General features: G+C 39.6%; 1 protein-coding gene across 1 annotated transcript in view; it reads right to left on the bottom strand.

The window, feature by feature from the left end:
* Positions 1-954: 954 nt before the first annotated feature.
* The window catches only part of GIMAP8 (GTPase, IMAP family member 8), a 27,225-nt gene continuing 1,989 nt past the window's right edge, over positions 955-26,190 (bottom strand). The window contains exons 2-5 of the mRNA XM_012806477.2: positions 16,704-17,364; positions 6,701-6,746; positions 3,150-3,773; positions 955-2,201 (exon numbers count right to left, since the gene is read on the bottom strand). Of these exons, the coding sequence (XP_012661931.2) occupies positions 1,513-2,201; positions 3,150-3,773; positions 6,701-6,746; positions 16,704-17,364 (2,020 nt within the window). The 3' untranslated portion in view covers positions 955-1,512. The remainder of the gene's footprint in view (positions 2,202-3,149; positions 3,774-6,700; positions 6,747-16,703; positions 17,365-26,190) is intronic.

Raw genomic sequence — 26,190 nt, 5'->3', positions numbered from 1 at the left:
AACTTGCTGATCAGCTTCAAGCAGTGCAGCTGGATGGAGCCTCCAGCTGCAATGCTGTCAGGCCCAGCCCAGCTCCTGGGAGCCCTGATTTCTCCAGGCACTTCCTAAGGCAAAGCACAGTAGAACTGCTAGTGTCTGCCCAGTGCAGTACTTAGCTGAGGGCCTAGCTTTGGCCCAGAGGGCCTGGCTTTACCCCAGAGCTCCCTGTGGAATCAGCCCAGCCTTTGTCAGACCTGAGGCCTGGCCCCACCCAGCTCAGATCCTCCCTGTTTTCCCTTTCCTTTTCTCCATCATAGTCCAAAGGCTTTCCTGCCCAATTCTACTTCCTTCCCCTTTACCTTTCTCTGGATTTGTTCCCACTGAGCCCCTTGCTGTCTCCCAGCATGTCCTCAGAAAAGCTGACACAGCAGCACTGTCACCTGCTCAGGAATGTACCAAAAAGAAAACTGTGTGAATGCTACACCCTACCTATGAGAAGATGCCACACTGCTTAACCCACGCAGCCTCCACCATGTGCACCTCCTAGTGTCCCCTGCTCAGCTGTGGGCAGCATGCTGGGATTTGTTCCTACTTTTAAGCTGAAGGGAAGCCCAGGGAGAGGACACAGAATGCCCTCCAGACCTTATTCCTTCCATGTTTCTGGTCCCAAGACTGGTTACATTTATGTGTCCTGGGTGTAGCAAAATGTCCAGAGTGGAAAACACCTGGACTGGCCAACACCTGCCACTCAAGTGGCTACGACCAATCTAAAGGTTCCCAGTCACTGAAATTGCAAAAACCTCACCTGAATCAAGGTGTTGAAACATCTCAATTGCCCTTCATGAAGGCATACTCTCTAAGTCAGAAAAATAGAAATCAGAAGGATACCAATTCATAATCTAATTCATCTTTATTACTTGATTCAACTGAACATATTTACACACACATTTTCCAGAAGTTATTTTGTAAAGTGTTATATGAAGTCCAAAAATATTAATAGTGACAGTCCATGCTTTTATGAATGGACTAACCTTGAAAGGAACCCAATATCATGGGGGTTGGAAGAAACTAAATGACAAAGATCCTACCAGTACCATCAAAGCATGTATAAAGTGGTTAATATTGAAAACATCTGAGCCTGAGGATGATTCCTTATTTTCCATCTCATACACCTCCAGCAGCTCTCCATGTTACCTGTACAGCCACAGATAGAGCACCAGGGTCTTGAAACCAAGAAGCAAGCCTCAGTGTAGAATCCACATACCAATGAAGATGGGTAGAGAGAGAGAATGAAGCTGGAATGTCCATGCCCACCGGCCCAGACTGTTTATTCCTAGAATTCTTTCTCCTTTATAATCTCCTTCTATTTGCCCCTCATAGTCCATTACCTATAAGTAGCTGAAGCATCACAAGATGGGATGCTTACCTCATAAGCCACAAAACCGTGGACCTTCCTCACATCTATCAGTCCCGCCATGCCCTGCTCCCCAACCCGAGAGTGTCCCTAACTTAAAGAGACTCCAGACATTTCAGCTACTTATGTTGAACTTTCAAATTCTTTAGGATTTTTTTGAAAAGGGAGTTTTCCTGGGCATGTTTAATTTCCTTACTGACATCTTCCCATGTATGGGAGTACCCTTTCCCATTATGGTTCCATCTCAGATCATTGGCTATTCTCAAAAGAGTTTTCACCTGGGCTTCCCCAGCTGGGCCAGTTTCTTTGTTATTAAAACCACAGTATCGCATTTTACACCTTTTAATTACATTTTTAAGGGCTTTGTTATTTGTATTCTCAATGTAATTTTCAAGCTCCTCATCCATGAGGTCCTCCTTCCGGGTGAACAGCACAATGGCATGACTCATAACTTCCTCTCCGAAGGTGGCCTCCAGTTTCTCCACCACTGCTTTGTCCTCTTCTGTGAACCGCCCCAGCTGGAACACCAGGACAAATGTCTTGGTCCCTTCTTTGCAGAAGGACCAGCAGCGTTTGACCTCCTCCTCTAACCAGGATGGATCTCTCTCAGCACCAGGCATCAGGTTAAAGAAAGGAGTGTCCACAACCACCACATCCTGCCCATCCCACGTGGTCCTGCTGCTCTGGCACACCGTGGTGACTGACTGGGCTTGGAGACGAGAGGGGAAGATGGCATGCTTCAGGATGGTGTTTCCAGTTGCGCTCTTCCCATTCCCACTCCTCCCCACAAGGATAATGCTCAGAGCTTCTGTCAAAAGGAATGTGGGAAAGATTAGTGACCCTGGGCTGATCTGGAATTGGGCTTTAAAATTATGTAAAATTATGATGGATAGACAACCTATAAAATGGGAGAAAATGTTAGCAGACTATGCATCTGAGAATTGGCCAATATCCAGAATGAAACAACTAAGGAAGAAAAAAATGAGCAACCTAATTAGCAAGTGGGTAAAAAACAAAAAAAGGAAAAAAGTGGGCAATGAGATGAACAGGCATTTTTCAAAAGAAGACCAAACAAATATGACAAAACCAACAAATGAAGACCAAACAAATATGACAAATGACCAATAAATATGTGAAGAGATGCTTCACATCACTTATCATCAGAGAAATGCAAATTAAAACCACAATGAGATACCATCTTTCTCAGTTAGAATGGTCACTATTAAAAAGTCAAGAAAACAATAGATGTTGTTGCAGATATGACAAAACAAGAATGCTTATACACTGTATACACTGTTGGTGAAAATTTAAATGAGTACAACCTCTATGGACATCAGTATAGAGGTTTCTCAAGAACTAAAAGTAGATCCACCATTCAACCCAGCAATACCACTACTGGGTATTGACCCAAAGAAAAAGAAGCAATTATATCAAAGAGACACCTGCATTCTCCCATGTTTATCCCAACACAATTCACAAACACAAAGGTATGGAATCAACTTCTTCCCTCGAGACCCTCACTGTTCAGTTGGGGAGATGAGATAAGGGTCACAAAAGAATTAAAGACCAGTTCAATAAGGCCTGCATAGAAAAGTCAGCACAATCTAAGAAAAACAGGGGATAGGGGAAAGTGTTAGTCAATAGAATACACCCGTCCTTTCTATCTCCTCTATGCCTTTTAGAAAATGAATGTTCTTGTATATTGCTTATCTACTTTTAAACATTATATGTGAAAAGGTTTTCTTTGTCACTTTACCTTTTTCTCTAAAGATGCAGGGCTTGCTTCCATTCTGCTTCACCATGTTCTCAATGTTTTGCAAGAGCTCATCCACCTGCCTTTGTTCTTCTCTTCCTGTTAAACGGTAGTTGAAGGCACTGTATCTGTTTTTGCATTGCTGGATGAGCCGATTGAGATCAGTTTCATTGCTTAAGAACTTTTCTAAATTCCTATCCCCTAAATCTTCCTTCCTGGTTAGGAGAATGATCATGTACTGAATGAATTTGTCCCCAAAATTGCTTTTGATGATTTCCAGCACAGCTTTATCTTTCTTGCCATATGAGCCCAGTGGTGTCACCAGCAGGAAGACATGAGGGCCTGTACAGGTGTGTTTCCTAAGCTCTGATTCAACATTCTTTGAAGATGAGATGTCTGGAGAATCAATGATCAAAACTTTCTTCTCTCTCCAGATTCTGCTCCCAAACTGAAAGCTCTGGGTTACTGGACGCTCACTAAATTTGGTCTCAAAGACCCGTGTCCCCAGAATGCTGTTTCCTGCTGCACTTTTTCCAGCACCTTGCTTCCCCACGAGGAGGACCTTCAGCTCTGATGTCCCCAAGCTGTGCTCAGGTCCTGTGTCCTGCTTCTGCCTCTTCTCTGGGCCTGTGAGATGACAAATAAATTCAATGTCTCTTCCTGCAGTTGAATATGAATGGGGATGGGTTTTATGGTTTCTCATCCCTGTCAATTGTTGTAGAGAAAAGCAATAGCACCCTGAACCACTCTGGACTTAGTCTCAGCCAGAAACTTTTGATCAGGGTAAAAGTCATAAAAAGGGGCATGAGTGAACTAAAAGATATGTCAGGAGCTTGAGATTCCCCATAAACAGGAACATGGAAATCTGGCACTCATTTTTCTTGCTCCCTTAGGGTTCCCCTTATTTTGCCACCAAAGGCAAGTACCACAACCTGAGTACATGGGCTAAGGCAGGAGTGGCGAGAATCTGATTTTTAAACGGCCCTTAGTGGTATATTGATAAAATCAAATATACTCAGCAATTTTTAGTCTATACTCAGACTAAACTAGTGACATGGAACATGGATGAATCTCAAGTGAAAGAAACCAAATACAAAAACTACATACTGTATGATTCCATTATACAAAGTTCAAGAACAATAAAAATTACTCTATGTTGACAGAAGTGTGCATAGTGGTTCTCTCAGGAGAGGGACAGTAAGAACTTCTAAGGTGTTAGAAATGCTCTATATCTTTATCTAAATAGTGATCACACCAGCCTGAGCTAGATAGAGACTCTTTCTCTAAAAAATAGCTGGGCACGGTGGTGGCACCTGTAACCCCAGCTACTCAGGAGGCTGAGGCAAGAGGATCACTTGTGCCCAAGAGTTTGAGGTTAATGTGAGCTGTGACACCATGGCACTCTATCAAGAGTGACAAAGTGAGACTCTGTCTCAATACACAAATAAATAAACAAACAAACCAACAAACGGTGATCACATATGTGTTGATATGGGAAAAACACTGAGGTGTATACTTAAGATTTGTACATTTTACTCCATTTATACCATGGTAAATTGCTATAAAAACCTGCAAACTGGCAACCTAAAGCTGTCTCCCCACTCATCCCCTGCTCTCATCACTTCTCCTGTGACCCAAAGTCAACACCAAACTCATGTACTGAGCAAAAGATAGAGTTAGCAACTGCAGGGAATATTCACAGGGGCTGATGCATCAACAGCCCTCAAGGACAGGGATTGTTACTCATTGTCTGAGTAGCAGGCCAGGAAGATGCAATGAAAATGGCATTGTGTGCAAAGCAAGGTGCCTAAAATGCTAGTGACATAGGTCTATTTTATGTCATCTTGGAAAAGTTCCCACATTGTGAATCTCAGCTAACATGTTGGTAGAATGGGAGTATTAATGCCCATATCTTGGGGCTGTTGAAAGGACTAAGGGAACAGCACGAGTAAAGTCCTCAGTGTCTTGACTGGCTTCCTGGGTGAGGAGGAAATTGAATCAGGCTTCAAAGTCCCCCTTCTTCACTGCTTTCATCCTTTACAACCTTCGGGACTTTGGTAGACATGGCAATGCTTTCCTCCTCTCTTATCCTGTCTCACTCCTACTGCTGTTCAAATTCACATCTATATAGCTCCTGAGAGCTTTCCCTAAAGTGCTTTCCCCAAACCATACAGATTAGGTGCCACATATTTTACTTTATGACTCTTACCAAAATAATAATTCATTCTTTCAGATGTTGTCTCTGCCTTCAATTCGAGAGAGACAATATAGTGGTCAAATGCAGAAGCTGAGGAAGAAAAACAGAGCCCCTAAGAGCCAGGACCTGGTCTGGCATCCACAGCAAGGCCATAGCATCCCTCTCTTCCTCATGTAACAGCATCACAGATCATCAGACACTGGTGTTCTGTGGCCATGACCACTCCACAGTCATGTCTGAACACAGAAAACCCTCCCTTTCCTGGCTAAGAGGATGACAGTTGCTTCCTGACAGCATTAGCATGACTTCACACTTATCCCATTAGAGAAAAGAATTATTAAGGTTCCCAGTCATGAAACTACTCTCACTGCATGATAACATTCATTCAGAGCAATGGGCCTCTTTTGGGAACCTTCCTCTAGGTCATCCAACACAAGCCCACATTCTATGAAAAGTTCTTCTCAACTCCTTCTTACTGAGGTGCCCCATGGTTCCCTAGGGTGGGCTAGGCCCTCACAGCCATGAGTCAATAAATCCAATTTTGTTCATTCATAGGTATGTTCCTGGGGGTCTTGGCTGAAGAACATCAACAGAATTGTGAAGCCCTACTGACTGAATTCACGAATTTCTGCCTGAGTTCCTTCATTTCTGGAAAAAGGATAATGACAATGATCCTTTCTCTACAGCGTTGTTAGGAGAACTAGACTACATATTTTTAAGTGGATTAGATATTATAAGTTGAGATGATTGAATTAGATATATAAAAGTTATTTCAATGCACATAAAGTCAGCCATTTTTATCATTATTATAAAAATTATAATTTTATTTTATGAGAACATTCCATGAGGAACTGCAAATCCATCAGTGAAGGTCTGGCTGCACAAGTTCTGGATGTCCATATTATGAAGCAAATTGTACCCACTAAACAAGAAGAGGTAGAGCTATATGCATTGACGTGTGCAGATGGGCAGGATATATCACTAATAGCTATCACTACGTGGCACTGTGGTCCATCAGCAAAGTTGTTATTGCCCATGAAAGACTATCTTCTGCTTTCCAGTGCTGGGTCCAGGGCCAGAAAGAAGAAGCTAAGTTAGAAAAGAAGCCATAACAGGCAAGCCCAGCTCTATAACATTTCAGAAAAGTCCAGGGACAATGTGTCCGAGACCCTTGCTGGTACTGCACCCATTCATAAGTGTCAGGAGTTCTTTGGAGAACAGTTTGTGGCCATTAACCTAGACTATGTCTCCAGGGTACATTTTTGTTCTGATTTATATGGATAATTTATCCACTTTGCATAATGCATTAAAAGGAATACAGATATGAGCTTAGCATTTTTTTAAAGGTCCAACTTACCATGTGGATGGCCCTTCTCCTGTGGTACAATTTCATTTACACAATTCTGGAAAACAGAGAGGAAAATGATGCATGTAGATCTCAAATCCCATCATCTCACAAATAAAAAAAAGGAAACTCAAGTATGTAATTCAGAGTAATCTGCTGATTAGAAGATGGTCAAATCAAGGCCCTGGTCATGATTTTTATTGGCCTTTGTGGACCTGTCCAGAATGACAGTTGTATCCGGTTCCCAGAGGTGTCACCACTATCTCCGATGTCTCCTTCACTCTCTACTCCCAGTATGGAGATGAAGCTTCTTCTAACAGGAGAGCCAATAAAATTTGAAAACTCCCTGCAATTTTGGCAAATAGAGACAACAGGATAGAGGGCCAAAAACATAATTAACATCCCCTTCTCCTGCCTGGTAAATTCTATACTCAGTCCCCAAATTTAAATTGTCATGGAATCAAGAAAGGGAGTTAAAAAAATGATATGCAATCCTGATGAACCTGCTATTCTTATAAACTTTCTAGACTGCATTTTAGCCTCATCTTTGTCAGCCAAGGAAACCTGATACCTGCTTTCATGACTGGCTTTGCCCCATATCATGATACTTTCCACCACCACCCTTTTTTGAGACAGTCTCACTCTGTCTCCCTGGGTAGAGTGCCATGGCATCATAGCTCATAGTAACTTCATAATCTTGGGCTCAAGAGATCCTCTTGCTTCATTCATACCAGTAGTTGGGACTACAGGTACCCACCATGACTCCTGACTACTTTTTCTATTTTTAGTAGAGAAAGAGTCTCACTGCTGTTCAGGCTGGTCTCAAACTCCTAAACTCAAGCAATCCTCCTGTGTCAGCCTCCCAGAGTGCTATACACCTGTGAGCCACTGCTCCTGGCTTGATCCCGTCAATTATCCCTCTCCCAGAATTCTTTACATTCAGCTCTGATTTCTTTCACTTTACATAGCCCAGTCAAATTTCTTTAAGGTTATTTAAATACAGAAGATTGTTACAAATTAAATGTGTATAACAAAAGTTAATAATCTCCAATCCACCAGAAAAGTAACAGTTTAAGGGATATCTATATCTATATTTATATCCTTTTGTGTTTTTCTTTATTTATTTATACAATATAAGCATACATGAACCTATGAAGACACTAGATTTTTGTTCTGTAGTCTACTTAACAATATATCCTGTGCATTGGCAGAAGTCAAAGTAGATATATCTACATCATTCTTTTTAGTAGATACAATTTATTCCATATGTGGACATACACAACTAATTCTCTCATCCCTTTATTGATTGATCTCCAAGTTATTTCTGGTTTTACTATATAAAAGATGTTGTGATAATTATTCTTATACATATATCTTTGTATATATTAATCTTTTTAGTTCCATGACACAGAGTCCTAAAAGTAGGGATCTGATTTACTTTCTGGATTGTTAAAGTTGTTAACATCTCCATAATTTATTTGACCCTCATACATTTTCATAATAATGATAATAATAGATTTAGGAGCAAGATGGCAGACTAGAGATAGCTTTGCAGACAGGCTTGGTGAGACTGGGGAGAGAAGACTCCAGGCTTGTGGGCTCTGCCCAAGAATATCCCTTCAGGAGCACAGAGATGCAGCAGGAGACTTCAGGACCCCAAGAGGAGGATGAAAGCAGTGGAGAAGTGGCAAGTGTTTGTGTTTAGGCAGACACTGGCCAGCTGTGGTGGCTGCAACAGCAGCAGTGAGAGTTTGCAAACAGGGAAAGCCTTCCCTGCAGTTCTTCTTGGGGTGGGGGGGGACTTCAGCACTTGGTTGAGTTACCTTGGGAGAGTTTGAGCAAGTGAGCAAATTAGTTTGAACAGCCCCCAAGTGACTTCGAACAGCACCCAGAAGCCAAGACTGAGCCACTATGGTGGAGTGGAGCTTTCATTGTTCAGCTGCAGGCCAGGTGCAGCCACTGTGGGAGACTTGTCTTGCAGGCTCAGCCCTCAGGATACTAAAACAAGGTTGGTTCTGGCTCACCTGATAAGTGAGCAGCCAATTTTGGAGAGATCTGAGCAACGCATGCTTTCCTGGGAAAGCCACTGCATAGCTAAGGGACACAGTTTGGGAAGGTGGAGAAGTGTCTATTAAGTGGGCTGAGAGATCCAGGCTCCCAACCCTGCAGAGTTTGTGGGTGAAGAAGTCATCAGAGACTTCCAGTCTCTGTCTTATACAGCTATATTAGCATTGTGAGCAGCATCTCATACCCCAGAAGATCATTTATTGCTCAGGCAATATTCAGCAAGATAGTTTTTGGTTGGGGGAGGGGAGGTTGCAACATTTTTCCCTGAGATTTTTCTTTTCTCTTCATTTTTCTCATGTAACTATAATGTTTCCTTGTTGCATTCTTTAATAATAAGGGCTTCATTTTTGCTAGTTTGCTTCCCCTGTTATTCATTTCCCCCCCCCCAATTCTATCCCTTAAAGTTTTTTGTTTCTTTTGGTTTGGTTTATGGTATTTTTGCTTTTCTTCTCTACTTGGTGGAAGTGGGGTCTTGTGTCTACTCAGGCTGGCAAAGATCTGAAGATGTCAGGGACCCATCCACCCCAGTCCCCCCCCCCCCGCAGAGGTTGGGACTTGTGAGTGTGCATCAAAGTACCCTACTGTACACCATTACTATTCCTGTCTCTCTCTTTCTGTTCCTCTCTTCTTTTCCTCAATCTTCCCTTTTACTCCCCATCTTACCTTTCTATTTTCTCTCTTTTTATTTTTTACCCCTTCTTGCTCTTCACTTTTCACTTCCTTTTAGTCTTTTACCAAAAGGACACTTCAACACTTTAGGGCAGAGGTATGGTAAGTTAAAGAGCAGGAGGAAGTGAAAGGAAAAAGTAGGGCAAGGAAACAGACAAAAAGAAAACATTCATGAGGAAGAAACAGCAGAAAAATCCTAGCAACATGAAAACCCAGAACAGAGCAACCCCCACAAGGGATCATGAGGTAGCTACTGCAGAGAATTCCACCTATAAAGAAATGTTAGAAATAACAGAAAAGGAATTTAAAATATAGATGTTAAAAACAATGAAGGAAATTTCTGAGAAAGTGGAAAATCCAACAGGAAATCCATAAGCAGAATCAAATAAGAGATGAATGACATGAACCATATAGAAAGGATATAGCAGAGCTTAAGGACTTAAAGCAGTCAGTCATGGAACTTAAAAAATACAGTAGAAAGTATCAATAACAAATTAGACCATGAAGAAGCAAGAATCTCAGAGGTAGAGGGTAAAGCTCTTGAGGTAACTTAGGCAGTTAAAGAGATAGAAAAAAAGAGAAAGAAAACAACATTCACTGGCAGAATTATGGGACTTCATGAAGCATTCAAACATATGAGTTATAGGTATCCCAGAAGGGGAAGAAGAATGCCCCAGAGCAATGGAAGCCCTGCTAGAGGATATCATAAATAAAAATTTCCCAAATATCACCAAAGATTCTGACACATTCCTTTCAGAGGGATATCCGACCCCAGGTCATCTCAGCTCAAATACAGCTTCTCCAGGACACATCATCAGGAAACTGTCCAAAGTCAACACAAAGGAGAAGATTCTGCAAGCTGCCAGGAGTAAGTGCCAATTGACCTCCAGGGGCAAATCCATCAGGGTGACCACTAACTTCTCAAATGAAACTCTTCAAGCCAGAAGAGAATGGTCATCTACTTTTAATCTACTTAAAACAATTTTTAGCCCAGAATTCTATATCCTGCTAAATAAATCTAAGCTTTAAAGTTGACAGAAATCAAATCATTTACTGTTATGCAAACATTAAGGAAGTTTGCCACAACAAGACCAGTTATACAGGAAATACTTAGACCCATTCTACACACTGACCATCACAATGAACCACAAGCAAACTAAACACCCAGAAACTAAAGGACAAAACCTAAAAACCTAGCTTTTACAATGATACAAAAGATATAACTAAGCAAAGGACTTTCACAAAATAAGATGCATATAACTCCATAACACTTATCAGTTATGTCAATAAATGTTAATGGCTTGAATTCCCCACTGAAGAGGTATGGGCTGGCTGATTGGATAAAAAAGGACAAGCCATCCCTTTGCTGTCTGCAGGAAACACACCTAGCCTGGAAGGACAAAGTAAAACTCAGGGTTGAGGGGTGGAAGACAATTTTTCAGATTTCAAAATGGAAATCAGAAGAAAAGAGGGGTTGCATTTTATTTTAAGATACAAGTGGATTTAAAGCAACTGAAGTAAAAAAGACAAAGATGGACATTTCATCATATTGTATTCAAGGGAACAATACAATAAGAAGACATTTCAATTCTAAATATTTATGCACCTAACTTAAATGCTCCCAGATTCATGAAATAGACCTTAAATAGTCTGAGCACTATGATATCCCATAACACCATAATAGCAGGGGACTTTAACACTCCTCTTAGAGAGCTGAACAGGTCTCTAAACAGAAACTAAACAAAGATACAAAGGACTTAAATGTGACTGTAGAACAACTGTGCTTGACAGACATATACAGAACTCTCTATTCCAAAGCTAAAGAATATACATTCTTCTCATCAGCCCATGGAACATTTTCCAAAATAGATCATATCCTAGGACAGAAATCAAACCTCAACGAAATTAAAAGAATGTATCTTGTATCTTCTCAGACCACAAGGCAATAAATGTGAAACTCAACTGCAACCAAAATTGTCATCCCCACACAAAGGCATGGAAATTAAACAACCTTATGCTGAATGGCAGTTGGGTCAAGGACAAGATAAAGGAGGAAATCATTAATTTCCTTGAGCATACCAATGAAGACACAAGCTACCAAAACCTGTGGAACACTGCAAAAACAGTCCTAAGAGGGAAATTTATTGCATTGGATGCCTACATCCAAAAAACAAAAAGAGAGGACATCAATAACCTAATGAATCATCTTAAAGGACTGGAAAAGGAAGAGCAATTCAATCCCAAACCTAGCAGAAGAAAAGAAATAACCAAAATTAAATGAGAAATAAATGAAATTGAAAATTAAAGAATCATTCAGAAGATTAATGAAATAAAAAGTAGGTTCTTTGAAAAGATAAATAAAATTGATAAACCATAGGCCAGAAATAGAAAAGTAAAATCTTTAATAACCTTAATCAGAAATGAAAAGGGAGAAATAACAACTGATACCACAGAGATACAAGAGATTCTTTCTGACTACTGCCAAAAGCTTTACACCCCAAAATTTGACAACGTGGAGGAAATGGACCAATACCTGGAATCACATCATCTTCCTAGACTTAACTAGGAAGAACTAAATCTCTTGAACAGACCAATATCAAGCACTGAGATTGTAGAAACAAAACAAAAAAAGCCCAAGGACCAGATGGCTTCACATCAGAATCCTATCACACTGTCAAAGATGAACTTGCACCTATACTGTAGAATCTATTCCAAAACATTGAGAAGGAAGGAACCTTCCCCAATACATTCTAAGAAGTAAACATCACCTTGTTTCCAAAACCAGGAAAGGACCTGACTAAAAAGGAGAACTACAGACCAATTTCACTAATTATTATCAATGCAAAAATACTCAACAAAATCTTAGCTAATAGACTGTAGCTACTCATTAACAAAATTATACATCACAATCAAGTAGGATTCACCCAAGGGATGCAAGATTGGTTTAATATATGCAGATACAAAAATGTAATATATCATATCAATAGAAGCAAAAACAAAGATCACATGATCCTCTCAATAGAAGCAGAAAAAGCACTGGACAAAATTCAGCATCCTTTTCTAACAAGAACACTTAAGAAAATAGGCATAGGTGGCACATTTCTTAAGCGAATTGAAGCCATGTATGACAAACACACAGCTAACATCATACTGGATGAAGTAAAGCTGAAAGCTTTTCCACTTAGAATTGGAACCAGACAAGGATGTCCACTATCACCACTATTATTCATCATAGTTTTGGAAGTTCTAGTCAATGCAATCAGGCAAGAGAAGGATATAAAGGGCATCCAAATGGGGGCAAAGGAAGTCAAACTCCCCTCTTTTGGTGATGGCATGATCTTATATTTAGAAAACTCCAGAGACTCAACCATAAAACTCCTAGAAGTCATCAGGAATTCAGTAATGTCTCAGATACAATCAATGTCCACAAATCAGTAGCCTTTGTATATGCCAATAACAGTCAAATGACACAGTTGCCTTCACAGTAGCTTCAAAGAAGTTGAAATACTCAGGAATATACCTGACAAAAGAAGTGAAAGACCTTTCCAAAAAGAATTATGAAACCCTAAGAAAAGAAACTGCAGAAGACACTAACAAATGGAAGAACATACCACGGTCTTGGCTGGGAAGAATCAACATTGTCAAAATGCCTATTCTACCCAAAGCAATCTACACATTAATTACACATTACATTTAATGCAATCCTCATTAAAATACCAACATCATATTTTGAAGAACTGGAAAAAGTAGTGCTTCATTTTGTATGGAACTAGAAAAACCCCTGTATACCTAAGACTATTTTTAGTAATAAAAACACAGTCAGAAGAATCACCCTACCAGACTTTAGGCTATCTCACAAGTCCACAGTAATCAAAACAGTATGATATTGCACAAAAATAGAGACATAGACATATGGAACAAAATAGAAATCCAAGAGAAAAAACCAGTCGCTACTTGCCATCTGATCTTTAATAAACCAAACAAAAGCATACAGTGGGGAAAAGAATCCCTATTCAACAAATGGTGCTGAGAGAACTGGATAACCACACATAAAAGCCTGAAACTTGACCACACATTTTATGCCTTACAGAAATTGACTTAAGATGGATAAGAGACTTCAATCTAAGACACGAAACAATAAATATCATAGAAGAAAGTATGGGGGAAACTCTTGACAATGTTGGACTGGGGAAAGATTTTATGACAAAGACTTCAGCAGCCACAGCAACAACAACAAAAATTAACAAATGGAACTTAATTTAGCTGAAAAGATTCTGCACAGCTAAGGATACAGCAAGTAAAGCAAAAAGACAACCTTTGGAAAGGGAAAAGATATTTGCATGGTATCAATCTGACAAAAGGTTGATAACCAGAATCTACAAAGAACTCAATCAACAAAAAAAAGAGTAAACAATACCATCTATCTCTGGGCAAGAGATGTGAATAGAACCTTCTCTGATGAAGACAGACAAATGACTAACAAGCATTTAAAAAAATGTTCGTCCTTGATCATTAGAGAAATGCAAATCAAAACCACCCTGAGATATCACCTAACACCAGTGAGAATAGCCCACATCACAAAGTCTCAAAGCTGCAGATGCTGATGTGGATGTGGAGAGAAGAGAACACTTTTCCATTGTTTGTAGGACTGCAAACTAATACAACTTTTGGGGAAGGAAGTATAGAGAATTCTTAAAGAACTCAAATTAGACCTCAAATTTGATCTTGTAATCCCATTACTAGGCATCTATCCAGAAGGAAAAAAAAATTATTTTATCATAAGGACATTTGCACTAGACTGTTCATTGCAGCTCAATTTACAGCCAACAAAATGTGGAAACAACCTAAATGCCCACCAACCCAGGAGAGGATTAACAAGCTATGATAAATGTATACCATGGAATACTATTCAGTCATTAAAAGAGATGGAGACTTTACATCTTTGTATTAACCTAGATTGAGTTGGAACACATTCTTCTTAGTGAAGCATCACAAAAAATAGAGAAGCAATAATCCAATGTACTCAATTCTAATATGAAGGCAGTAGATGACCTAAAACATGGTGAGGGTATAGGGGAATGAGAGGTCAGGGAGAGGGGAAGAGGGGGTTTCACGGTGTATGGCACACCTCTTGGGGATGGGACATAATTACAAGAGGGACTTTCCCTAACAAATGCAATCAGTGTAACCTAAGTCTTTGTACCCTCAATGAATACCAAACAATTAAAAAAAGATAATAATAACAGCTAATAATTACTGAGCATATGCCAGGTTTCAATCATCTCATTTAATCATCTTATTTTTGTAAGCATCTCATTTAATCCTCACAGCAACTCCTGAGATACATGTGATTATCTTCTCTGTCTCACAGAAGACATAAACTAAGACACTGTAGTCAACACAACAGATGTGATTTTAGCCCTCATGGGAGTTGTGGCGGGCAGCCCCTGGAAATGACTTGTTATGATGGTGACCAGTGTGAGGGATGCCATGAGGGGAAGGAAGCTATGTGGGCTCATTCCAGGGGCCTGAGAGTCAGGATGGCCAGAGAGGAGTCCCGGAGGAGTGCACTTAAGCCAAGGCAGGTAGATAAATAAAAGCAGACATGATGCAGGGAGGAACAAGGGTGGGAAGGGACAGGGAACAGTGGTGGTGCAGAGAGAATCACAGCACTGAGGCTTTGGCATGGTCATGAGCATATCTCAAGGACAAACAGGAAGACCAGTGACACCAGTGTATAGAGATCAGAGCATGGGGTAACTAGCCAGGTCAAATTAAAGTGCAACTATGTTCAGAACTTTATTATGAGACCAGAAGGAATTGGCTGAAGCATGTAAGCAAAAGGGATGGGTTGTAGAAAACTCATCCTCCTATTTGCTGGCATACCTATTCCACACAGCCTTCAAGAGAGACAGATTGACATAAAGGAGAGATAGCTGAGGCATAGAAGACAAGAAAGCAGGAAACATTGGTTCTCTTGAGCTTCAGTTCCCTTGTCACTAGAATATCTGTATATAGAGATGCTATGAAGACTTAAAAGTTCATGTATTTGTCTGGAATTTATCAGTCACCAAATTTTCTTCTTATTTCCACCCTGTTTAGGCGTATCACTCTCCACCCCTAAGAAGTGTCTCTCTAGCCAAAAGTCCTCTAGGCTCAACATCCTGCTTTTCATCCTCTGGTACTTAGGCCTGAAGAATCCTCTGTCTCAGCCTACCCTACTTATACTGTTGGTGAGTGCTTTGTTTTCTATGAATAAGTGACTCCAATTGAAGTGTAACTTCCGGAAGGCTAAAGTCTACATATTTGTATCACCATTAGTTACAAATAAATTTTCCTTTCATGTTAAAAAATTACATAAAATATCACCCTGGTTATAATGTGTACAATGGATTGGGGTATAAGGTCCAAGTGGATTGGGGTATAAGGTCCAAGAATGAATGTTGTTAGTAGGTTAAAATAGTACAGACAGTAAAGATGCTAACTTGGGCCAGGTGGTGGGCCCGGAGATGGAGGGAAGTAGTGAGATTCCAGGTAGATGGATCCCATAGGACCTGATGATTTCTAATGCAAGCCAGCAGGGTATCAAAGCTGAATCTGGGTATAGTTATGAAGATTATAGTAAGCAGCACAAACATTGACTTATTTAAGAGGAAAAAGTCTATAGATTTAAGAGAGATCAAAGATTAAGAGAGACAAGTGGAGATAACAAGTAGTAACCAGAGGAAAGCAGTCAGAGTTCTCAGGACAGATTATAAACAGACCAGAATTCCTACTAATTTGGAAACTGTTAGCAATAGATAGAGCTTGGGGCCATAAAAATATGGTATCATCTGAGAAGATAGTATAAAGAATTGAAGAAGAGCCAGAACCAAACTGTGAAAATGTCAGCTTTTAGAGGTCAGAGATGAGAGGAAGACTCAGCAATCTTTGGAGTAGCCAGAAAGAAAGCAGGAAAAAAACAAGAGAGTAGTTTTGTTGAAACTAGGTGAAGAGAGAGCCCAATGAGTGATTTGTGTATTTGCTAGCATGAGGGGATAAATAAGATAAAGGCTTAAATTTGTTCATTAACTTGCCAATAAAGTCTAAAGTCCTTAGGCTGATACTAAAGTAACATACAGTCTGATATCTTTTATTAGTGAAGATTATTTATAAATATTTCCTTAAATAAAACTCAACTTCATCACACAATGCAATATTTCAATCATCTGTACCCATCTTTATCCCACTAGCTTTAGCAACAAAGAGATCCTTGGAGACATTAACAAAGAATTCTTACCTGGAATCTGCTGCCTTCCATTTTGAAGTTCACATGATAGGAACTTTCATTCTTAAATACTAAATCCTCAATCTTGCAAAGAAGCTCTGACACCTGAGTGGTCCGCTCATCCTCATCTGCCTTGTTGTTGAAAGCACAGTATCGGTTCTCACATCTCTGAACCAACTCCTTGAGAGACTCGTCGGAATTAATGAAATCTTCCAGCGAGTCATCCTCCAAATCATCTTTCTGTGTGAAAACAATAATGGTGGACTTCCAGGCTTCAGGTCTAAACACGTCTTCAATGCCCTTGACTGTTTCCTTGTCCTCCCTTGTATAATGGCCAATGCGAATTACCAGGAGCAGGATACGGAGAGTGGAAGCAGAGAGCTCCAAGCACTGCTGGATGTTGTATTTCTTCTCTTCAGGGCAAACTTTTGAGGAGAAAAGTTCAGGGGTGTCAATGACCACAACCTCCCTCTTGTTCAGGGACCATTTCTCTTTTTGGCACGTTTTAGTCACCATTTGACCACAAAACTTGGACTTAAAGACAGTTTTGCCCAGAATGGTGTTTCCTGTGGCACTTTTTCCTGAGTAGCTTTTCCCCAGGAGGAGAAGACACAGATTGGACATACAGGGGACCTGTCCGACCTTGCTGGCCGGACATAGGCTCATGCTGGTTCTGTTGGGACAAAAGGCAACACACAAAGTGAATAGGAGAACACCAAGGAACACATCTTTTTCTTAACCAAATTTTCCCCAAAGGATTTGAGCTATTGAAGTCCTAGACTCAGACTATATTAGAAAAAGAAGCTCTATTTCCTAGGATATTCCTGTGCTCTCATCTTGAAATAAACCCAGAGATCCCTCATAGTACCTTAAAATTTCTAGCCATTAGGAACCACAAAGAGTTAGTTATATTAGAAACCATAGTGAACAGACAAGTTTCAAAGTTTAAGAAAATTTCATACTTAATGTGAGAGCTCCCAGATTCATAAGGCAACTTTGACTTGATCTAAGCAAAGAAATAAACAGTAGCATCATAATTGCCAGGGACTTCAACACCCCAGTGACAGAGCTAGAAAGATCATTGAAGCAGAAAATTAATAAGAAACAATTAAAAAGAAACTTAAAAAGGAACAAATGGACCTAATAGACATTTACAGAACATTCTACCCAAGAATTATTGACTATACTTTCTTCTCAGCAGTACTTGGAACATTTTCCACAATTAATCACATGTCTCTTCAAAGTTTTAAAAATGAAAATCATAACTGGGAGTTGTGGCGGGCACCAGTAGTCCCATCTATTCGGGAGGCTGAGGCAAGAGAATTGCCTAAGCCCAGGAGATGGAGGTTGCTGTGAGCTGTATGATGCCACGGCACTCTACTCTAAATAAATAAATAATAAAAATGAAAATCAGACCACAGATTTTCTTAGCCCATAGTGCAATAAAACTAGAAATAAATTCCAAGAGAAAGACTCAAATCTATATGAAGTTATGGAAATTAAACAACCTGCTGCTGAACAATGATGAAATTAAGATGAAAATCAAAAGATTCCTCAAACTAATTGACAGAGGGGACACAAGCTACCAAAATATACGGGATACAGAAAAAGTAGTCCTAAGAAGAAATTCATAGTCTTAAATGTGTATGTGAAAAAGACAGATCACAAATTAACAACCTAAGCTCACATCTCAAGGGACTAGAAAAGGAAGAGCAAACCAAGTCCAAAACCAGCAAAAGAAACAACAAAGCTCACAGCAGAACTGAACAAAAGGGAAACAAAAAAACATTACAAAGGAGCAACAAAACAAAGTTTCTTTGAAAAGATAAACAAAATGGATAGACCTCTATCTAGCTAGATTAACCAGAAATAGAAGAGAAAAAACTCAAATAAGCTCAATCAGAAATTTAAAAAAAGAGACATTACCATTGATACAATAAAAATACAAAATATCACCCATGAATACTATGAAAATGTCTTTGCATATAAACTAGAAAAATGTGGAGAAAATGAATAAATTCCCAGAAATGATCTCCCAAGCCTCGATCAGAAAGAAATAGAAATCCTGAACAGACCACTAATGAGCACCAAGATTTAAGCAGTAATTAAAAAAAAAAAAATACTCCCAACAACAACAAAAAAAGCCCCAGACCAGATGCATTCACAGCCAAATTCTATCAGACCTACAAAGAAGAACCCTTCCTATAGAAATTATTCCATAATTCCAAGAAGGAGGGAACCTTCCCTGACTACTTCCATGAAGCCAGTATCACCTTGATAGAAAGCCAGGAAAGGACACAAAAAAGGAATCTATAGATATCCTACCAATATCCTTTATGAATATAGATGCAAAAGTCTATATTAGAAAAAAACTAAATAACATACTTAAGAATATACCTAACCAATTCTCAACAAAATGATAGCAAAGCAAAATCAATAGCACATCAAAAAGGTAACTCACCATGATTGAGTCCCAGAGATGCAATGATGGTTCAACATACACAAATCAATAAACATGAATCATCACATAAACAAAGCAAAAACAGAGATCATATGGTCATCTCAACAGATGCCAAAAAAGCATTTGATAAAATCCAGCACCCTTTCATGATATTAAAAAAAAAAAAAAAAAACTTCAACAAACTGGTACTTGAAGGAGCATACCTCAAAATTATAAAAATCATAGAAAACAAACCCATAGCCAACATCATATTGAATGGAGAAAAGTTGAAACCATTTCCCCTAAGAAGTAGAAGAAGACAAGGATGCCCACTGTCACCACTTCTATTCAACATAGTCCTAGAAGCCCTAGCCAGAGCAATCAGGCACAAGAGAGAAATAAAGGGCATCCAAATCAGGAGGTTGAATTTTCACTTTTCACTGACAATATCATCTTGCATCCAGAAAATCACAAAGATTCCACCAAAACACCCCAAGAATTCATAAATAAAGTCTCACATTTAAAAAAATCAATGTACACAAATCAGTACTGAGAGTCAAATCAAAGACTTAATAGCGTTCACAATAGCAACAAAGAAAATAATGTGCTTGGAAATATACCTAACCAAGGAAGTGAAAGGTCTCTAAAAGGAAAACTATGAAACACTGGTGAAAGAATTTCTAGACAACACAAACAAACAGAAAAACATCTCATGGTCATGAAATGGTAGAAAGAACATGGTTAAAATGTCCATAAAAGATTTAAATATAAGCCATAAAACCATAAAAATTATAGAAGAAAATGTAGGCAAAACTCTTCTAGTCACTGGCTTAGGCAAAGAATTTGTAACTAAGACTCCAAAAGAAAATCCAGAAACAACACAAAGGAATAAATGGGACTTGGTTGAATTAAAAAGTTTCTGCACAGTAAAAGAAATAATCAACAGAATAAGTAGACAACCTACAGAATGGGATAAAATAGTCACAAACTATACAACCAATATAGAGCTAATATTTAGATTCTAGAAAGAACTTAAACAAACCAAGAAGGAAAAAAAAAAAACCATTAAAGAGTGAACAAACGGTTGGTGTGGTGGCTCACATCTACAACCCTAGGACTCTGGGGGGCCAAGGCAAGTGGATTACTTCAGCTCAGGAGTTTGAGACCAGCCTGAGCAAGAACAAAACCCTGTCTCTACCAAATATAGAAAAACTAGCTGGATGTTGTGGTGGGTCCCTGGAGTCCCAGCTATTTGGAAGGCTGAGGCAAAGAGTGTGAAATTGCTGTGAGCTATGACACCATGGCACTCTACCCAGGGTTACAGAGTGACATACTGGAAAGAAAAAGAAAAAACAGAAGGGGGGGGTAGGGAGGAAAGGAAGGGAAGGGAAGAAAAAAATAAAAAAGCAAAAAGATAAAAAGTGGGTAAAAGACATGAACATAGAGACAGATGGGCAAAAAAAAAAAAAATGAAGAAATTCTCAGTATCACTAATCAGCAGGAAAATGCAAATTACAACCACAATGAGATATCATCCTACCCCTGTCATAATGGCCATTATTAGAAAGTAAAAAAACAACAGATGCTGCTGTGGATACAGAGAGAAAGGAATGCTTGTACATTGTTGTAGTGATTGCAAATTAGTACAACCTGTATGGAAGATAGTATGGAGATTCCTCAAAGAAATAAATGTAGACTTACCATTTGACTCAGCAATACCACTACTAAGCATCTACTCAAAGGAAAAGAAGTCATATCATAAAAAAGGCAACAGCTCTTGTATGTTTATTGCAGCACAACTCACAATTGCAAAAATGTGAAATCAACCTAAGTGCCCATCCATTCATGAGTGAGTTATGAAAATGTGGTACATATACCATGGAGTACTTCTCAGCCAAAATAGGGAATGAAATCTCTTTCACAGCAATTTGGACAAAACTGGATAGAGGCCATTATCCAAAGTGAAGTATCTCAGGAATATAAAAACAAACACTATTTGTACTCTTTAATAATTGGGAGTTGATCAGTGGGCACACATGGGCACAAAGAGATGTAAAGGCCATCGGAAACCAAGAAGGAGGGAGGAGGGAAGAGAAGTATAAAAACTTACCTATCACGTACAATGAACACTATTCAGTTGATGGGAACACTAAAAGCCCCGACTCAAGCACTATTAAAGGTATTCATGTAATAAGAGCATTTGTAACCCCTTAATATTTTGAAATTTTTTTTAGTGTAAAAAACAAGTGATAGTCAGTTGTTAAAAATACAGACTTCTGGGGCCCAACCTGGACATATTAAATCAGAACTTCAATGAAAGGAGGCTAGAAATCTGTACTCACCAAATGTCACAGAAATACTAATGATTAGCCCAAGTTTGGAGAATCCTATAAAATATAATAAAGCAGTACATCTAAAGCGTACAATCAAAACAAAGGGTACCAAGAAATGTATGCACATTTTAAGAAAGGAAAAAACTGTATTAAAATTGTAATACTCAAGTCATGTTTGATTTCTGCAACTGCAAGATGTACAAGATACAATATAAGCGATAACAAATATTATTGGTATATATTGAGTATTACAATTTTAATACAATTTATCCTTTCTTAAAATGTGTATACATTTTTGGCACCCACTGCATAATGCATGGTATACGTGATACTCTGAAAATAATATCACAGGAGACAAACTAGAAAGCATTGCTTTACAGAACTCATGATCAACATGAGTAATGGTGACACTAACAGAGAGGTGCAGAGTGATGAGTTGGACCACGGACTCAGAGGCATAGAACCCCATGGATGGCCAGCCACAGCATCCACAGTAAAGTTGTAAAGTGTTCCATAATACCTTATACCCTTGTCTAGTCTTTCTGCCCCTTGGTGACCCATTCTGTGGATAATCAGTCAAGCTCTTTCCCTAGCCACCTCTGTCATCACTCAATGGGATCATGAACAAAGTCACCATGGTGGCACAGAAGAAGATTATACAGGGGCCCTGCAATATGGTCTTCCACTCACTAAGGCTGACTGAAGCATGGCCACCACTGAGTACCCAATCTACTAGCAGCAGAGACCAATGCTGAGGTCCCTGTGTGGCACTATTCCCCAGAGTGATCAGACAAGTACCTGGTGGCAGGTTGATAACATTGGACCACTTCAATCATGGATACAAAAGCAGTGTTTTGTATAAATCTCTGAATATAAATTCTCATCCTTGCCAGCAGTGTTTCTCACAAAACTACCATCCATGGACTGACAGAATGCCTTGTCCACTGTCATGGTTTTCCACACAGCATTACTTCTGACCAAGGAACTCACCTAACAACAGATTAAGAGTGGCAAGGACCCTCACTCGTGGAATTCACTGGTCTTACCATGTTCCCCACCATCGTGGGGCAGCTAGCTTGATAAAATAGTAGAATGGCCTTTTGAAGACTCCATTACAGCACCAGCTAGGTGACAATACTTTGCAGGGCTGGGGTGAGGTTCTCCAGGAGGTCATGTATAGCTTTGAATCAGTGTCTAATATATGGTGATATTTCCTACAGGATGTCAAGGAAAAGGGTAAACATCACCCATGGACTTTACCTCCTTCTCTGGGGAAAGAGTGAGTGTACTTTCAGTTGTACACAGGACAGCTATACCATGTTAGACAGAATTAAGACCTTGTCACAGTGTTTACTATCTTCACAAGTTGATAAGGTATAGACTTGTAATGATTAATTTTGTGTGTCAATTTTACTGGGCCAGAGTGCCTAGAGAGTTGGTCAGACATTCTGAATGTTTCCGTGATGGTGTTTTTGAATGAGATTTGCATTTAACTCAGTGGACTTTGAGCAAAGGAAGTTGCCCTCAGTAGTACAAGGGGGCTTCATTTAATCATTGAAGGCCTGAGTAAAACAAAAGGCTTATCTGCCCCATGCAAGGAGTCTCTCAGGAGCGGGGCTTTGGATTTCATCTGGTTCTGCAACAGGCTGCCTTTGGACCCACACTGTAATTCTTTTCTGAGTCTCCACAATCCTGTGAACCAATTTCTTAAATAAGTCTCTTCACACACATGCACGCACACACACACACACACATTTAGTGGCTGTGTTTCTCTGCAGCACTTTGACTATCACACTTGGCAAAGGTACTGAAGTGCTCAAGAATGGAAAAGCAAACACCCTATGTACTGAATACTAATTTGAAACTAGTAGATGAATAACTACAGGCCCACACCAGAGAAAAATGCAATGAAATTAAGAAGTGGGGACTGGGAGAGGGAAAGAGGGGACTTAGTGAGCTCCCACCTAATGGGTATATGGCACACCTCCTGGGCAAAGGACTCAAATACAAACAATGTAACCCAATCATATATACCCTTATAGTAAAGTGAAATTTTTCAAAAAGTACTGAATTGCTCAGTCAGAGATAAGAGCAAGTTCAAAGACCTTGACCTGTTGGGGGAGTAGCAAAGAAGACAGTGCATGTAGCAAAAATGACCCAGGACATCTGCCCCAATACCTAACCTCATCTTCCAAACTGTCTCCAGTCTGGTATGTATAAAATGGTATTTCATAAATGTTGCCTTTTGTCTATGATGTTTGTATCTTTTCATATGCTTATTGGCTATTTGGACTTCCCCCTTCTGTGAACTGATAGTTAATATTCTTTGCCCATTTGTCCTGTGGATTTTCAGTATCATTTATTGATTTGTAGAAATGATTCGAATGTTCTTGTTACTAAACTTTTGTTGATTCTACACATTTTATGGACCTTCTCCCAAGCTGCATCTTATTTTTTAGGTTTCTGCATATTGTCTTTTGTCACAAACACACACACGAAAATTTTAATCCACTCATATTTATCAATCCTTTCCTTTATAATTGGAGCATTTTATATTTTATTTTAAAATCCTCTTAAAATGTGAATCAGTATATGAAAAAAAATCTCACATTTTTCTAAATATTTCCTACTTTTAATTGTTAGATCTTTAATTTTCCTGGAATTTATTTTTGTGCATAGTATAAGATAGGCAAGTAATTCAATTACTTTTCCATATTCACAAAAATGGCAAACACTGTTGATTGGCTAAACCAATTAACCACCTTCTCCTTTACAGATCACCAAAATGATGGGTTAAGGAAGTGATCTAGATATTTTTTAGGTAGACAGAAAAATGGTCCTCCACAATGTCCATGTACCAATCCTCAGAATCTATGGCTGTGTTGTCTTGTACAGTAAAGGGGACATTGCTGATGTGATTAAGGTTTTAAGATGGAGAGATATTCTCGGATCATCCAGGGAGGCCCAGTGGTCCTTATAAGGGTCCGTCTAGGAGGAGGGCAGGAAAGTCAGAGTGACAAAAAGGAGATGTGAGGACAGAGGCAGAGGTCAGAGAGTGGAAGACTGGAAGATGTTACACTGCTGGCTTTGAAGGGAGAGGAAGGGGCCGGGGGGCAAGGGAGATGCAGGTGGCCTCTAGTGCAGTGGTTCTCAACCTACCTAATGCCGCAATGTGTTTTCACTGTTAGAAAGGGGTCGCAACCCACAGGTTGAGAACCACTGCTTCTAGAGCCTGTAAAAGGAAGGAAAAGGATCCTCCCACAGAGTCTCAGATGGATCACGTTCCTGTCCAAAAACCTTCCCTTCAGGACTCTGGCCTCCAGAATTAAAAAATGATAAATTTGTAGGTTTTACCTACTAAGTTGCGGCAATTTGTTATTGCAGCAGCCAAAGAAAACGAATACATTCTCTATTCCAGCTGCCCTTTTAACTAGGGGTATCCATGTGACACGCAGATGACAAATAAGGGAAATTGTGCTTGGAGCCTCCGGGACTAGCACTGTTTTCTTGGTGATAGGGCCAGACTCAAGCAGAGAGGCTCTGCTTCAGCCCTTCCCCCTCCTCATATGGAATTGAAGTGTGGTCTGGAATTGTGACAGACATTGTGGCCAATAAGGTAACAAATACGAAAATAAAAGGCCAACATGTACCTGCAAGCTAATGTATGACAGAGCAGGAAGATAAAAGGTCTTTCTCTGCCTGGTGATAGCACTGAGCTGCCAGAATATCCTGGAGATGACCTCTCTGTTAAATGATCACTTAATATTCCTATGGTTTAAGCTCTTGCTAATCAAGGTGTAATTCATAAATTAGCAACATGGCCTACAACTGCGATTTCACTAAAACTGTTGAATGAGTGCCCACCCCAGATCCACTGAGTCAGAAGCTGTCATTTAACAAAGTCCAGGTGACTTTCATGAGCATTCCAGTTTAACAAGGACTGGTTTAAGCCACATTTAGTCAAAAATGAGCATTCCTAAATGATTCCACATGAAGAGCTGGGTTTCTGCCAGCACAATTTATGGTCCATCCTTCCTCTAGTGATTCTGTTCCTGGGCGGTGCCTGTGGCTGAAAGGAGTAGGGTACTGACCCCATATGACGTAGGTGGTGGGTTCAAACCCAGCCCTGGCCAAAAACTGCAAAAAAAAAAAAAAAAAAAAAGAGCACTCCTAAATGATTTCCCGTGAAGAGCCAGGTTTCCCCCAGTAGCATTTGTGGAATACTCCATCCTTCCTTCAGTGATTCTGTTGGATACCCAGTGCCCACAGTTCCATAATTCTGTCCCTAAGTTCTGTTTTGTCCATTGGATTCTTACATTCCTGAGTCAGAATGTCTCCATTACTAAAGCCAACGTAACTTAGTGTAACTTTAAAACAAGTCTTAGTTATCTAACTGAGCAACTCTCAACATGTTCAAAATTGTCTTTGGCTAATGTATCCCTATTAATTTTCTATATAACTTTTAAAATAAGCCATCAATTTGCTGAGAAAGTCTGAATGTTATTGCATTGAATTCCTGAATGCTTTATGGCTGCATAGTATTCCATGGTGTACATATACCACAGTTTGTTGATCCATTCGTGGATCGATGGGCACTTGGGCTTCTTCCATACTATGCAGCCATAAAGAAAGATGGAGACTTTGCGTCCTTCATGTTCACATGGATGGAGCTGGAAAATGTTCTTCTTAGCAAAGTATCACAGGAATGGAAGAAAAAGTATCCAAT

Source organism: Otolemur garnettii, unplaced genomic scaffold (assembly GCF_000181295.1).
Source record: "Otolemur garnettii isolate 467f Iridium unplaced genomic scaffold, OtoGar3 scaffold00053, whole genome shotgun sequence".
Lineage (NCBI taxonomy): Eukaryota > Metazoa > Chordata > Mammalia > Primates > Galagidae > Otolemur > Otolemur garnettii.
This window is presented reverse-complemented; position numbering and strand designations above follow the sequence as displayed.